The sequence below is a fragment of the Equus asinus genome, chromosome 6, assembly GCF_041296235.1.
Source record: "Equus asinus isolate D_3611 breed Donkey chromosome 6, EquAss-T2T_v2, whole genome shotgun sequence".
NCBI classification, from domain to species: Eukaryota; Metazoa; Chordata; class Mammalia; order Perissodactyla; family Equidae; genus Equus; species Equus asinus.
In genome coordinates, this window is record NC_091795.1 from 30,380,673 (window position 1) to 30,394,890 (window position 14,218).

General features: G+C 41.0%; 1 protein-coding gene across 2 annotated transcripts in view; it reads right to left on the reverse strand.

Moving 5' to 3' along the window:
* DNAH6 (dynein axonemal heavy chain 6) overlaps nucleotides 1-14,218 on the reverse strand; it is a 249,681-nt gene that overhangs the window by 13,002 nt on the left and 222,461 nt on the right. For both annotated transcript variants that reach the window (XM_070511881.1, XM_014852847.3), the window contains exons 69-72: nucleotides 11,551-11,670; nucleotides 10,878-10,999; nucleotides 3,223-3,352; nucleotides 518-645 (exon numbers count right to left, since the gene is read on the reverse strand). In XM_070511881.1, coding sequence (XP_070367982.1) covers nucleotides 518-645; nucleotides 3,223-3,352; nucleotides 10,878-10,999; nucleotides 11,551-11,670 — 500 coding nt within the window. The remainder of the gene's footprint in view (nucleotides 1-517; nucleotides 646-3,222; nucleotides 3,353-10,877; nucleotides 11,000-11,550; nucleotides 11,671-14,218) is intronic.

Below are 14,218 nucleotides of genomic sequence, written 5' to 3' on the forward strand. Positions count from 1 at the left end.
CCCAGGCTTTACCTCAAGGAATTCTGTCTCAGTAGGTCTGGAGTGCGATCAGGGAATCCACATTTTGAACGTGCAGCATAGCGAATTCTCATGCAGGTGTTCTGTGGCCCACACTCCGAGAAACTCTGGTTTTTATAGTCTTCATAAAGACTATGTTATTAGCTGCAAACTAGACATCAGGAAAAGCACTGAATCTCTCTTAATTGAGTGCTTAGGTGCCTGATCAAATTTCTAGAGAGTCAATGGTAATTCTAAGAGTGTAAGTTCGGATAATGAGGAGACTGAAGATTTGTAATGTCACATATTGACTAAGCCATTATTAGAGACAGGGAACACAGCCTTGTAGAGAAGGGTGAATTCAATCTCAGATAAATTGGGTTTGAAGAGTTGTCAGCATATCCAAATGGAAGTACATCCAAAATGGTTGAAGTGATGGGAATGGAAAATTCATATTATTAGACAATTCTCCCCAAAGCTTTGATACCCCATAGCAATGATGGCAGTGAGTGCTCATTACATGTATTAGCTTCAGCAGATTGTTAAACCGGTCCACTTCTTGTCCAAGAACGGTGGTCAGCGAGTTGAGGCGTCCTTGAGGATCCTTGACGAAAAGGCTCTCAGAAGCACTCTCCATTTCTAGTTTTTCTGAAACACACACAGCTGATTCCTCAGATCAATTATCATTGATTTCTGTCCTCATAACATTGCTATTGTAATGCACTTATCTTAACCTTTCTTAAAGCCAACTTCTCTCCGCCTGGGTCGAGGCTGAAAGGGGGTCAGGCCATGCAGACTTCAGTGGCAAATGCTAGCAGGACAAGCAGCTACTGGGGAGACAAGGGGCATCCCTGAGACCAGAGGTGCCAGGGACTCTGAGTCTTCTCCTCTGCCTTGCAAGTATGTAAGCCTCACTTTTCCCTGCACACCTGCTTAGCATCTCGAAGATGAGGGGTTAGGGGTGGGAGATTGAGAGATGGGAGAGACTTGGCATTTGTTCCAAGTTACTGAGCATTACTCAGAGGGTCTGACTGAATTATTAAACAGGCCCGTGGTTCAATCTGGATCAAAAACTTCGCTCTTCTTTTTTCCTACAATCCAGCAAATGGAGGCTCATATAAGCTATAAAAAATGAAGGAACTGCATTTTCCTTGCATATCTGAGCAAAGCGTGAGCGAACCAATGGCTCTGAAATACATATACCAAACGCTTCTTGACCACTCACATTTCGGCTGCTGTCGAAGAGTCACACAGCAGTGGGAGTTAGTCCAGTCTCTTGTCCATCCACAGTGCTGCGCTCCCTGTCCCTGGTCTTCTATCACTCCCTCAGGGCCATCCCAAACCCTCAGTTCTCTCGTTGAGCCATTGTGTCCCTGTCCCCTCAGTCTCAGCAGATGGCATCGCTGATCATTTCACAGTGAAAGTATCAGCTTTATGAAACTTAGAGAGGACAACCTCCCAGGTGTCAATGGAACTCTAGGAAACAAGTACCTTGTCTCTCCAGCCAGCCAGCTGTCTTCCTCTCTTTTCCACCTCCCCTCCATCTTAGTTTCATTAAAAATTGCTTCCTAAAATAACTCAGTTTGCTTCAACATCAACGGAACTTTCTATGCAAGTAGACATTCTTTTGAGGGTCTGTTTTAAGAGGCAGATAACTGGCTTCTGAGGCCCCACAGCCCCCTTTCTTCTGGGGGCCTTAAGAGTATTGGCAAGACTCAGTCTGTGATACTGTGATGTAATAAATATATATTTTGGTCTTTGTCCCTGGCTCCTGGCCAGAGCTCCTAAAACCCTTGTAATTTCCTAAGTGATCAGAGTGATAGGAGCATCATTTTTTATAATACTTGGTTTTTTACCCAGGCTCCTAAAATAGCTCCTGAGGAATGAAGGTGAAAGGAGTGTCTTTTGTTATTCAAAATAAGCCTTTGACCACAGCTGAGTTTATGTTAATGAGGTGAATTTTGGAAAGCTCCTAAGGATGGGGGCTGGTTGTCAGGGGAACCAACCAGGTGATAAGAGGGTTGGAACTTTCAGCTCCACCTGTGACCTCCTGGGCAGGGAGGGAGTCTGGAGGTTGAGTTAACCATTAATGGCCAATGATTTCTCAGTCATGTGGGTAAACACCCTAAAGGAAGGGATTTGGAGAGACTCTGGGTTGGTGAACGGATCCACCTGGAGGGTGCCTGGAGGGTGGTGCACGCTGACTCCACGGGACAGAAGCCCCTGCACTAGGGACTCTTCTGGCCCTGGCCCTGTGTTCCTCTTCATTTGGCTGTTTATCTTCATCCTTTATTATATCCTTTAAAATAAACTGGTAAATCTAAATAGCTGTTTCCCTGAGTTCTGTGAGCTGCTCCAGCAAATTACTGAACCCGAGAAGCAGGTAATGGGAACCCTCGATTTAGAGCTGGTCTTCAGAAGAGCACATCACAACCCGAGACTTGTGATTGGCATCTGAAGGGGGGGTGGGCAGTCTTGTGGGACTGAGCCCTTAATCTGTGGGGTCTGAGCTAGCTCTGAATAGTTAGTGTCATAATTGAATTGTAGAACACCCAGCGGGTGTCCAGAGAGTTGGAGAATTGCTTAATGTGATGGAAAACACACATTTGGCGTCACAAGTGTTGTGCATAGAGAGAGAAACAGTTTAGTTTCACAATAGACTGAGAAATCTAAATCTAAGTCACTTTAAGAAAAGTGTGAAAGTAGATCTCTGTCATCATTCAGGAAGATTCCCCAGAAAACAAGGTGAAATTAATTTAGCTATTTCTCATAAATGGAGAAAAAAATGAAATGGATTCTAGAGCAGGACTGTGTAACAGCACATCTAATGGTGATGAAAATGTTGTCTGTGGTGTTCACTTGAAATGTGGCTGGTGCAGTTGAGGAAATGAATTTTAAATTTTATTTAAATCTAAGTTTAAGTAGTCACATGTGGCTGGTGGCTACTGTCTTGGCCAGCACAGGTCTAGAGTCAATAGGAAGCTCAGGAAAAAGTCCGGTTAAAGTTACACTGGGCTGGAAATCAACTTGCTTCTAATGCTTCTGGCAGTTGAGACGTGGAGGTGCTGTAGCTTCTAGTCTATAAATGGAGAGCTCCACATAAGAGCTCTCTACGTAAAGAAAAGTCTACATAATAAGCAAATTTGGACACCTGCTTGTCACTCAGCTCTCTGAGCTTATTCCTAAAAGTCTCGTTATATACAGATGCCAAGAATTATTTATTACCTGGAACTCTGGTCCGGACAGAAGAAACAAGTTCTTGGACAATTTCATCATTGCTTTTCCCCTCTCCACCAGAAGACGACCTTGGCTGAACCTCAAGTATGATGTTGATTAAAGTGTTGGTCTCTTTGTACTGTAACGGTGGGAAGAGACAGAACAGTGAAGACTCAGATTCTCAGAAAATAATTTGCAGCACATATGGTTTACTTATAGAAATCATGCTAGTTGTCAAAAAACAAGGACATTATATTTTTTATGTTAAAGATAGAGTTGGTAAAATGTGCGCATTGGAAATGCACAGTACATAGTTGTCAGTGTTATATTTAAAATTTTTTGGTTGAGCAACAATGTGAATGTACTTAATCAGCTGTATACTTAACTGTATACCAATCAACTGTATACTTAAAAATGATTAGAATGGTAAATTTTGTGTTACATATATTTTACCACAATGAAAAACGGTCAGGGCCAGCCTGGTGGCGCAGCAGGGTTAAGTTTGCACGCTCCGCTTGGTGGCCCGGGATTCCCAGGTTCGGATCCCGGGTGTGGACCTACCTACTGTCCCATGCTGTGGCAGGTGTCCCACATATAGAGTAGAGGACTATGGGCACAGATGTTATCTCAGGGCCAATCTTCCTCAGCAAAAAGAGGAGGATTGGCAGTGGATGTTAGCTCAGGGCTAATCTACTTCAAAAAAAAAAGGCCAAAAATTTTTTGGCTAGCCATTTAAAAGGCAGTTATAAAGATGAGGAAAAGATAATGAGAATGCGGTTTTAGAACATACTTTTATTTAAATAACGTATTTCTTAATTAGAAAAAATATGGATTATAGAAAATTTAGCAAACAGAAAAGTATAAAGAAAAAATATTCATGATCCTGCTTTCCAGAGATATAACTTTAGTTTACATCCACTTGGATGTTTTCTGTGTATATGTGCATGTAGTTTAAAAAAAAATTGAGACCATGCAATTTATGTAGTATTCATTCTGTTTCAGTTTAATGAACATCTTCTCATATCACTGAAAAATCTCCATAAAACATGTTTTAAGTGATTGTGGGGCACTAGGCGATGTGAATGCACCATAATGGATATAGTTGTTTATCTGCTTTTTTGAACACTTCTAGTTTTTAGATTTTATAGAAGTCTGTGAAGAGACTATCTGTATATGAATTTCACCCACTATCTTTGAAATTCTTTAAATGATATATTATCAAAGGAATATTTTAAAACTGAGTATTACTACATTGATTTCTGAAAACATTGTGTCAATTTACATCCCAAACAATAGTGTATCAGACGACCTGTCTTTCTGTATCTTTGTAAGAGTTGATATCATTCTTTAAAAAATCTTTTCAAATTTAATAGGTAAAAATAGTTTCTCATTGTCCTGCACTTTGAGGATTAACAGAGTTAAACACTTTAAAGCTGTCTTCACGGGGCTGGCCCCGTGGCCGAGTGGTTAAGTTCGTGCACTCTGCTGCAGGCAGCCCAGTGTTTCGTCGGTTCGAATCCTGGGCGCAGACATGGCACTGCTCATCAAACCACGCTGAAGCAGCGTCCCACATGCCACAACTAGAAGGACCCACAACGAAGAATATACAACTATGTACTGGGGGGCTTTGGGGCGTCCCACATGCCACAACTAGAAGGACCCACAACGAAGAATATACAACTATGTACTGGGGGGCTTTGGGGAGAAAAAGGAAAAAAATAAAATCTTTAAAAAAACCCAAAAAACTGTCTTCATTGGCCATCTGTATTACATCTTTATAAGTTATTCATGTATTTTACATGTTTTTGTATTTTTTATTATGGATGTATAGGAGATAATTCTATAATAAGGATAGTTTTTTTTTCCCCATTTTTTTGTGGTAAAATACACATAAAATTTGCCATCTTAACTATTTTTAAGTGTATAGTTCAGTGGTTTTAAAAACACCAATAGGGGCCAGCCCGGTGGTGCAGTGGTTAAGTTCACACGTTCTGCTTCTCGGCGGCCCGGGGTTCCCCCGGGTGTGGACATGGCACCGCTTGGCATGCCATGCTGAGGTAGGCGTCCCACATATAAAGTAGAGGAAGATGGGCACGGATGTTAGCTCAGGGCCAGTCTTCCTCAGCAGAAAAGAGGAGGACTGGCAGCAGTTAGCTCAGGGCTAATCTTCCTCAGAAAAAACTCCCCAAAACAAAAAAAAAGCCCACCAATAATATTGTGCAGCCATCACCACCATCCATCTCCATAACTCTTTTCATCTTGTAAGACTGAAACTCTATACCCATTAAACAATAACTCCTCATTTTCCCCTCTCCCCAGCCCCTGGCAACCAGCATTGTTCTTTCTGTCTCTATGATTTTGACCATTCTACCTCATGTAAGAGGAATTATACAGTATTTGTCTTTATGTGGCTGGCTTATTTCACTTAGCATCGTATCCTCAAGGTTCATCTATGTTGTAGCATATTGCAGAATTTCCTTCCTTTTTAAGGCTGAATAATATTCCATTGTATGTACACACCATTTTTTGCTTATCCATTTATCCATTGGTGGATACTTGGGTTGCTTCTGTGTTTTAGCTATTGTGAATAATGTTGCTATGAACTTGGGTATACAAATATCTGCTCTTGTCCCAGCTTTCAGTTCTTTTGGGTATGCACCCAGAAGTGGAATTGCTGGATCATATGGTAATTCTATTTTTGTTTTTGAGGAACTGTCATACTGTTTTCCACACTGGCTGTACCATTTTACATTCCTACCAACAGTGTACAGGGTCCCAATTTCTCCATATCCTTGCCAACATTTGTTTTTTCCTGTTATTTTGATAGTAGTCGTCTTAATGGGTATGATGTAGAGTCTCACTGTAGTTTTGATTTGTATTTCTGTAATGACTAGTGATGTTGAGCATCTTTTCATGTGCTTATTGGCCATTTGTATTTCTTCTTTGCAGAAATGTCTATTTAACTCCTTTCCCCATTTTTGAATCTGGTTGTTCTTTTGTTGAATTTTAGGAGTTCTCTATATATTCTGGGTATTAATCCCTTATCAGGTATATGATTTGAAAATATTCTGTGGGTTCCCTTTTTATTCTGTTGATAGTGCCTTTGATGCACAAAATTTTAAAATTTTTACCAAGTCCAATTTGTCTATTTTTTATTTTGTTACCTGTGCCTTTGGTGTCATATCCAAGAAATCATTGCCAAATCCAATATTGTAAAGCTTTTGTCCTATGTTTTCTTCTGAGTTTTATTGTTTTGCTCTTACATTTATGTCTTTGATCCATTTTGAGTTAATTTTTGTATTTGGTGTCAGGTAAGGGTTCAACTTCATTCTTTTGCATATGGATATACAGTTTTCCCAGCACCATTTGTTGAGAAGACTGTCCTTTCGCCATTGAATGGTCTTGGCACCCTTGTCAAAAATTATCTGACCATATAGGTGAGAGTTTATCTCTGGACTCTCTATTCTGTTCCATCACTCTATGTGTCTGTCTCTATGCCAGTGCCACATGGCTTTGATTACTATAGTTTTATTGATTTCTAACTTTATCCCATTATGCTTGGAGAAGATACTTTGTATAATATCCATCTTTTAAAACCTATTGATACTTTATTTGTGGTCTAACATGTGATCAATCCTGGAAAATGTCCTTGTGTGGATAGTTAACTTTTTCTTGGTTTTGTTTTTATTTTGGTTCCAAATGTTTTGCTTTGTCATTTGTCTTTTAATTTTCTATGATTTTGATATAGTCACATCTATTGTCTCTTTCTAATGTGATTTATTTTTTGATTGCTTTTTTATGCTTAGAAATTCCTATTCTAAGGTCAGTTAAATATTCTCAATGTTTCTAGATTTTTCTTCTATTCAGAAACATAGTATTGTGCTCATGTATATTTGTTGTAACCTCTTAGAAGTTTCCTTTATATAGCTCTCACACAGGTCTTGTGAGGGTAATTCTTTTGGTGTTTCATGTTTAGATGCCTGTGTGAAATTGTGTATCTAGAATGGGTGGTGGGATGTTCCATGGTATTGTCTAGGGCCCTCCAAATCTATCCCTCTCCAATCTCTAGTCCTTGGCTTTGAAACCCCAGTCACAACACTCATCATGCACTTACCTGTGAGAGGAGCTCAGAACCTGGAATTTTAGATCTTGATTGTTAAAATTATATATTACATGATAGACAGTCTTTCAGACATTACATTTGACATAGTCATTATGTCTTAAAGACATATATAAAATTATTTATCTAATGCTATGGTTAAATAGTTTGATTTTCTTGCTCAGTGCCAATCACTTAATATTATGACTTTTCCATTTTAGTTCTTGACTTCTTGGTTGGATGGAAGAGTCTTGAAACATTTAGTGCAGCCAGCCTGCTGTTACTTCCTATGATAATAACTGAGTTAGAGACTTTTAGTGAGCACCCATTCCCAGTTCTCCTCTCCTTTAGGGCATAGCAAAGATTATTGTTTCTTATACCCTTGCAGGTAGGTGGGTCACATGACTATTCTGGCCAATGAAATGTGAGCTGAAGTGATGGTGGACTGTGTAGACTGAGGCAGCAGAAAAGCCTATGCATAATTCTGTAGTCTCTCTCCTGCCGTGCTTCAGTGAATGAAGGGGCCATTTGTTCTAGTTAATGCAGCTACAATATAAGTGCTTCTGCTAGATTAAGTCCCTGAGTGATTGTGTGGAGCAGAGCCCCTCTATCAACCTACCAACACAACTGTCGAATTAAGCCATTGGGATTTGAATAATTTTCTTGCTGCAACATAAGTGAGTCCGTTCTGACTAATATGGTGGCCCAGCCATACCTTTTTTGGAGGAGGCTGGGGATGGAGTGGGCTAGATGCCACTGTGACCTTCTTCTTATTATTGTAGCTCCAAACTTGTGCCAGAATATGTCCAGGCATAGCTTCACTTTTTTTTTTCTTTTCAACATAGCAAAAAAATTGTTGCTCCTGTTTCTTCTTGTTTTGTTGAATCTCTTTTCACTATCTTCCATATCTATTAACATCTCTCACCATTTTCTGTTTTCAGACATTTTAATCTCCATTCTGGGAAGCTGATTAAGTTTGCTCCCTACACCATATGTGTGATAATCTGTATACCAGTTCTGGTCTTTAAGCCTCCAAAGTAGTTTTTAATTCTGCCATGGTATTTTTTGTTTCTCTGAAATATTTCATTCTCACACATCTCAGAGCATCTTTTGTATAAACATGTCAGCCTGTTCTCAAGTTCTGGCTTTTTCTTTCATACAGGCTGGGTCTTATGACAGGTCTGGTTTCTGCAGCAGTTGATTTGCAGAGGGTAAGTCTGCATCTTCTGGATGGTTTTCTGTCCTTTATTCTTCAGTATGTTGGGTTTTTTTCCCTATTTACTCAGCTTCTGTTAGTGTTTTCTTTCCATTTACTCAGCTTCTAATGAGAAAACAGATAATAGATCTTTGTTTGCCCACAGACAGTTTATGCAGATGGCCCTTGACTTATGCTCATTGTTTTCTTGGCAGGCAAATTTCTTCCTTGTATCTCCAACTGATGTGCACAGGTCAAGGTCCAATTTTCTTTACTAGTTTCTAGTAAGCATCTATGTAAGTGTAGTTTGCTGGGCTAAGGAAGGAATCATTTATATCTTTTTTTTGGCGAGGAAGATTGGCCCTGAGCTAACATCTGTTGCTAATCTTCCTCTGTTTTGTACTGTAATGTATTTTGTATGTGGGACGCCACTTCAGCATGGTGTGATGAGTGGTGCAGGTCCATGCCCAGGATGCAAACCAGCGAACCCCGGGCCACCAAAGTGGAGCACGTGAACTTAACCACCATGCCACCGGCTGGCTCCTATCTTTTGTGTAAAGACTCTAGTGATGGCACAAGGCAGAATTATCTAACCTAAACCAGTTAAAGCAAAGAAAGTGTTGGCTGTATGTTGGCTCATATAGCTGGGAAGAAGAGACCACAACTCGCATGGTTCTCAGGCATGAATGGATCTAATGCTCTCTGTCCTGTACATGCTTGGTTAGTTCTCTCATTCTTTCCCTATGGCAGATGAGCTTCTTCTCTGTGATGAGGGGGATGTGTGGAGGTATGAGAGATAAGGCCACAGACAGCTGCAGATGTATAGTCTCCCAGCCAGTGATTCCAGAGGCAAGAGAAAGCCCTTCTCTAGTCCCAGCATCTGTGTATACTATCTCAGGAGATGACTCTCATTCACCTAGCATGGGCCATGTGCCTACTCCCTGGACCAATTCAAGTGGCTGGTGATGGAGTGCTGCCTTTGGCCAGGCCTGAGTCGCATGCCCACCTCTGTGAAGGTAAGGGGGTGGTTGGAAGTCTTACCAGCATTTCATGGAATGAGGAAGGGGCAGTTGTTCCAAAAGGAAGAGGTGGGAGCAGGGTATATGCTATCCCAGAGAAATGGAAGAAGGAAGGCTGGACAGAAAAACATACCACGGTGCTCACTACATGCCTGCCAACTCATTCTCAGTCATTCTGAACCAATGGAAAACACAAAAAACTACACTCCCAGGTACACACTGCCGAGAGTGTGGCCTCTGCCAACAGTGCTGCATTTCTCACGGGATGTAGCACATCCACACTCCCTTTTCCCTTCTCTCACCACCCCCAGCACATCCCTCCACCTCAAAGCCAACAGTCAGACATGAGTGAATATTATCACTAGGTTTGGTCACCTCTTTTTTCTCCTGAGAGTAGAATAATGAAAACCAAGCTATGTTATTCTAACTCCTTGCTGAATAGCAAAGCAATTTTAATGGCAGAGAATATGACATAAGGTGTCAGAGCATTGACCTGTTGGCTCTTTCTCTGGAAGTTCCACTGTTGTTTGGCAAGGATTCCTTGATATCTAGGCAGACTTTACCCTCTAACACTTGTAGGGGCAAAACTTAAGTTGAAAAGGAAGATGATTCCCTTCAGCCTCGTGAGGCCAACCTAGTCCCCAACCTTTAGAGTATTCCAGGGCCTCCAGGGACATACCTCATTCCATGGCTTTGGGTCACTCACAGATGCTTGACCATGGCAGATGATGAAACTGGAAGGGCATGAAGTGCATGGTCATGGGGAGCCTTGAGTGCCATGCTGAGGAGCTTGGACTGCCCTGGGGTAAGAGTGCAGCCTCAGAAGGTCTTAGAGGAGTAAAATTATCCAGTTGCTCTTTGGACCCACTGCTGTGGTCTGGTATCGTGACCTTGAACCACGCTTTTAAAGAACGTTGTCTTAATTCATCTGCCTTGAATATTTGTTACTGCACTTTTATAACCTAATGATCTGTGAATCCATAAACCTTTGTGTAATATGATACAAATATGCCAGCATGGAGGGAGAAAGGCAAAAGAGAAAGAACTCTCTGGATTATCATCCATATTCCTATGTTACGGTGGAGTAGCACGTAGATTATGGACTAGGCAGAAGGCTGGGGGATGGAGGTAGGTGGCCAGTGATAGGAAAATGCATGGCAATCCTGGGATTCTGTGAAGGATCCGGAGGGGACAGGCTAAATTGGAAACAAATGCTGAAGTTGAGGTGAAACATTCATTCTATTTGTTTATTTAAAAATATTATAATTTACAGAGCCAGTGAGGTGAATATTGATGTTTAAAATTTATATACATAACATGAATATGTATTTTAAGTTGACAGGTCACATACCTGGAAAACTAGGTTGGCATTTTCATGCATTCCAAATATTTCTGGGTCATCTATCAAAGGCAGATTTTCAATGTAGTCCTTAAACTCTTGTAGGCTGTCAGCCAAGGGTGCAAAATAGATGCCTGTTATTGAAAACACAGAAGGCAAATATGTCTCAAGTAGACTAGCTTTGTGCCGCCAAGGTTGGTACTTCTCTGCCTGGTTCCGATGGTCGCTACAATCACTGCCTCCCCAGAAAAGGGATTGTTCTTCCCATCCTCCTTGCTTTCACTGCTGTGTCTAGTTTCTTTACCTTGAGACTTTGAGCATCTGATTAGTGTCCTACCCTTTTCAGGGTGTCTCCTCCAGAACATCTCAAGACTCTGAAAATCCAGGGATGTGCTGCTGAAAGGTGTGCCTTGTTAAGGGCTCCAGCTTTATACCACTTTGCAAACACATTTAGGCAGGATACAACCAACTTTAAAGCAGAAATAACTCAAAGTGGTTACTGCACAATATATCTCTTTGTGTTCTTACTACCAGACCCGCTTTAGGGGTCAAGCATGGGGATGGGGTGGGCGTGGGGACTGGGTTTTGAGGAATGGACACAGAGAGCTCCTGGATGGAAAACTGAGAGATGCTGTCAACAACTCCTTGGAAAAAACATTTTCCTTAATACTGAAATGTCATTCACCTGATTCAGAATACTTATAATCCACTTCTAATGTTTCAGGAGAAAAAAATCTTTTCAAGACAGTCCGAAGGCATCTTTGATCCCAGGTGTCTGTAACTCTGCCACCATATGTAATTTCACCTGAAAAGGAGTTTGCATTTGAAAACATATTATTGTTTGTTCTTATTGAAATGCATACCCAAATTCTAATAGGTTTATTTATATACTAATTTTTTGGTACTGGAAGTGGAAATACCACATTGGAGTTTCCTTCTACTACCCCCCAAAATGAGAGTAAAAGTCAATGTTTACAAAGTAGATATAAAACTAGTATACATAACCTACCCTAATTATTTTGCTTTTCTCAAATAACCAAAACTAAAGCCACTGAGCTCTATTTACATGTTTCTTCCTTCTTTCTGTGTTTTGCTTCAAAATAATGATTTTGGGTCTTTTCCCATCATTGACTGCAATATTCTAAAACATACACACTTTCCATGAAACACAGCTTCTTTTTGAGGCCAGTGAGTAAAATGGAACCAAAACATTTACATCAAGGCTTCCAAACTCTGTACATACCTTGTAAATTGTTACTATTAAGCTAAGGAGGAAAGAGATCCAAGGTGAAAGACACAACTTGCCTGACAGAAATTATGTCATGGGGAATTAAAAAATATTGGTATCTCCTCTCTCCTTCCACAGAAAAGCTACTTTCAGCATACTCCATTGTCATCCCAAAATTACAAGTAGGAATGCTATCTATTCTGCATTGGAATGGTATCTATTGCTGATATAATTCCTTGGAAAAATTCCAGATCCATTGCTACAATTCATTATTCACCACTGTAGTGTTCCTGGAAGGATTTTACCTATGATTCTACATTGTCAACTTCTGAATCCTTTAACTATTCATCCATTTTCATCTCCATCTCTTCCTTTAAGTCCGGAAGAAATTTTTTTCATTCTATTTCAAGCTGAGATGGTTGGTTGAGAGAAAGTTATTTCAGTCTTTGGAGCCTCAATAATTTATTTCTTCTAAGATAGCAATGTCCTTACCTGCACCTCCCATAGGGACACCTATCTTCCCTCTCCTCTGGTCAGTCTCTTTGGATCAGCCACTCAGGGAGAGTGAAGGGGAAGTGGGTACTAGGCTGATAGTCAAGCAGCTGAATCTCTTTATTATCAATTCTAAGAGGGAGGGAAGAGATGTTGCTGTGCTTTCCTGGGAATATTCTTCAGTCACCCTCCATGAAGTCTTGGAATGCAAAGTGGGGTTAAATCTTTGGGGTAGGTCCATTTAGCCTGGGCCTAACTTGAAGCTCCTCTTGCTCTTTGGGGCTGGATGGGAATGTAAAGCTCAGGTTCTCCGATTGCATGATGGTCTCTGGGAATGAGGATGGCCAGGAAAACTCATACTCCAGTAGTTAGTCAGTGGTGAGAGGAAAGAGTTACCCTAAAGTATATTGTTCTAAAGAAAAGTTTCAAACCAAAATATCTGCATTTTGAGAAGCAGTAAAAAATATTTTCCTTACAAATCATCAGACTTAGTGCTTCTCCATCTAGATTTTTATCCTTCTTTTTGATGAGACTGAATAAACAAGGAGAGCTCCCATTTGACTCAGGGGAGAGGACTCACTTTTAGGCAGGAGTCTTCTGGGTTTGATCTTCCCAGAAGGGGGTCCTTGGGAGAAGGGTGTCCAGAATACATGCCCACCACCTGTCCTGGCCACCACATCACAGTTCCTGGGGGTCTCAGTGCAGGTCCACTTGTGGTGGCTTCCCCTTCTCTTTTTCTCCTCTCCCCACAGGCTGGCTCAGGCATGGCCCAATATAAAGTGGATAGGCCTTAGGTTTGACTTTGCCCATGCCCACTTTGAGCTCAGATCTGTCTCCCAGACTTATGCATTGCTGTAGCTCACACTATAAAGTTATAAAACTCCCCTGCGACCTCAAATACCCTCCCATATTTAAAGCCTCCTCAGTATTTCTCTGTTTATTCTCCCTTCTTCTAGTCTCCCCCGATGTTGCTATATCCTCTTGTTCAGTCCTTCATCTTGCTTTTATTATAGCTTTATAAATTATTGCATCTCTTCCCAGCCTCAAAGACTGTAATTGTCAACTACTGCTTACGAGGTAGGGCCAATTTATTAACAACACACACAGGCCTTCCGGGACGTGCTCCCAGCTTAGCTTTTTAAGTTTTGTTGAAGATAAAGCTCCCCTCTATACACATCTCCTCTTCATGCTATGTTCCAGCCCTACGGAACTACTCACGATGTCTACAGTCAGGCCACACCTCGACACGGCTGGGCTTTTAGCATCTCTGTTCTCTCTGCCCATTGTGCTCTCTGGCCTCTTCTCCCTGGTGAGCCCAGCTGACTCAGCACCCATCTCAACCTGTGCCTCCTCAGTGGAGCTTTCCCAGATTCCTCCAGATGGTGTTACTTGCTCCTCCTGAATTCCCACAGCACTGTGCATACACTTCTATTTTGGCAGTTGTCACGACATATTATAGTTTATTCATTATCTCTGCTCTTTACACCATGAGTTTTTGGTAGGCAGGGACAATGTTATTTTTGTATTTCCAGCATCTATCATAGTAGTACTAATAAGTATTTTCTGGATTAACCCATAAATGACTACCCAAAATCATACCATTAGAAAATATCATCACCTGGATAAAGCATTG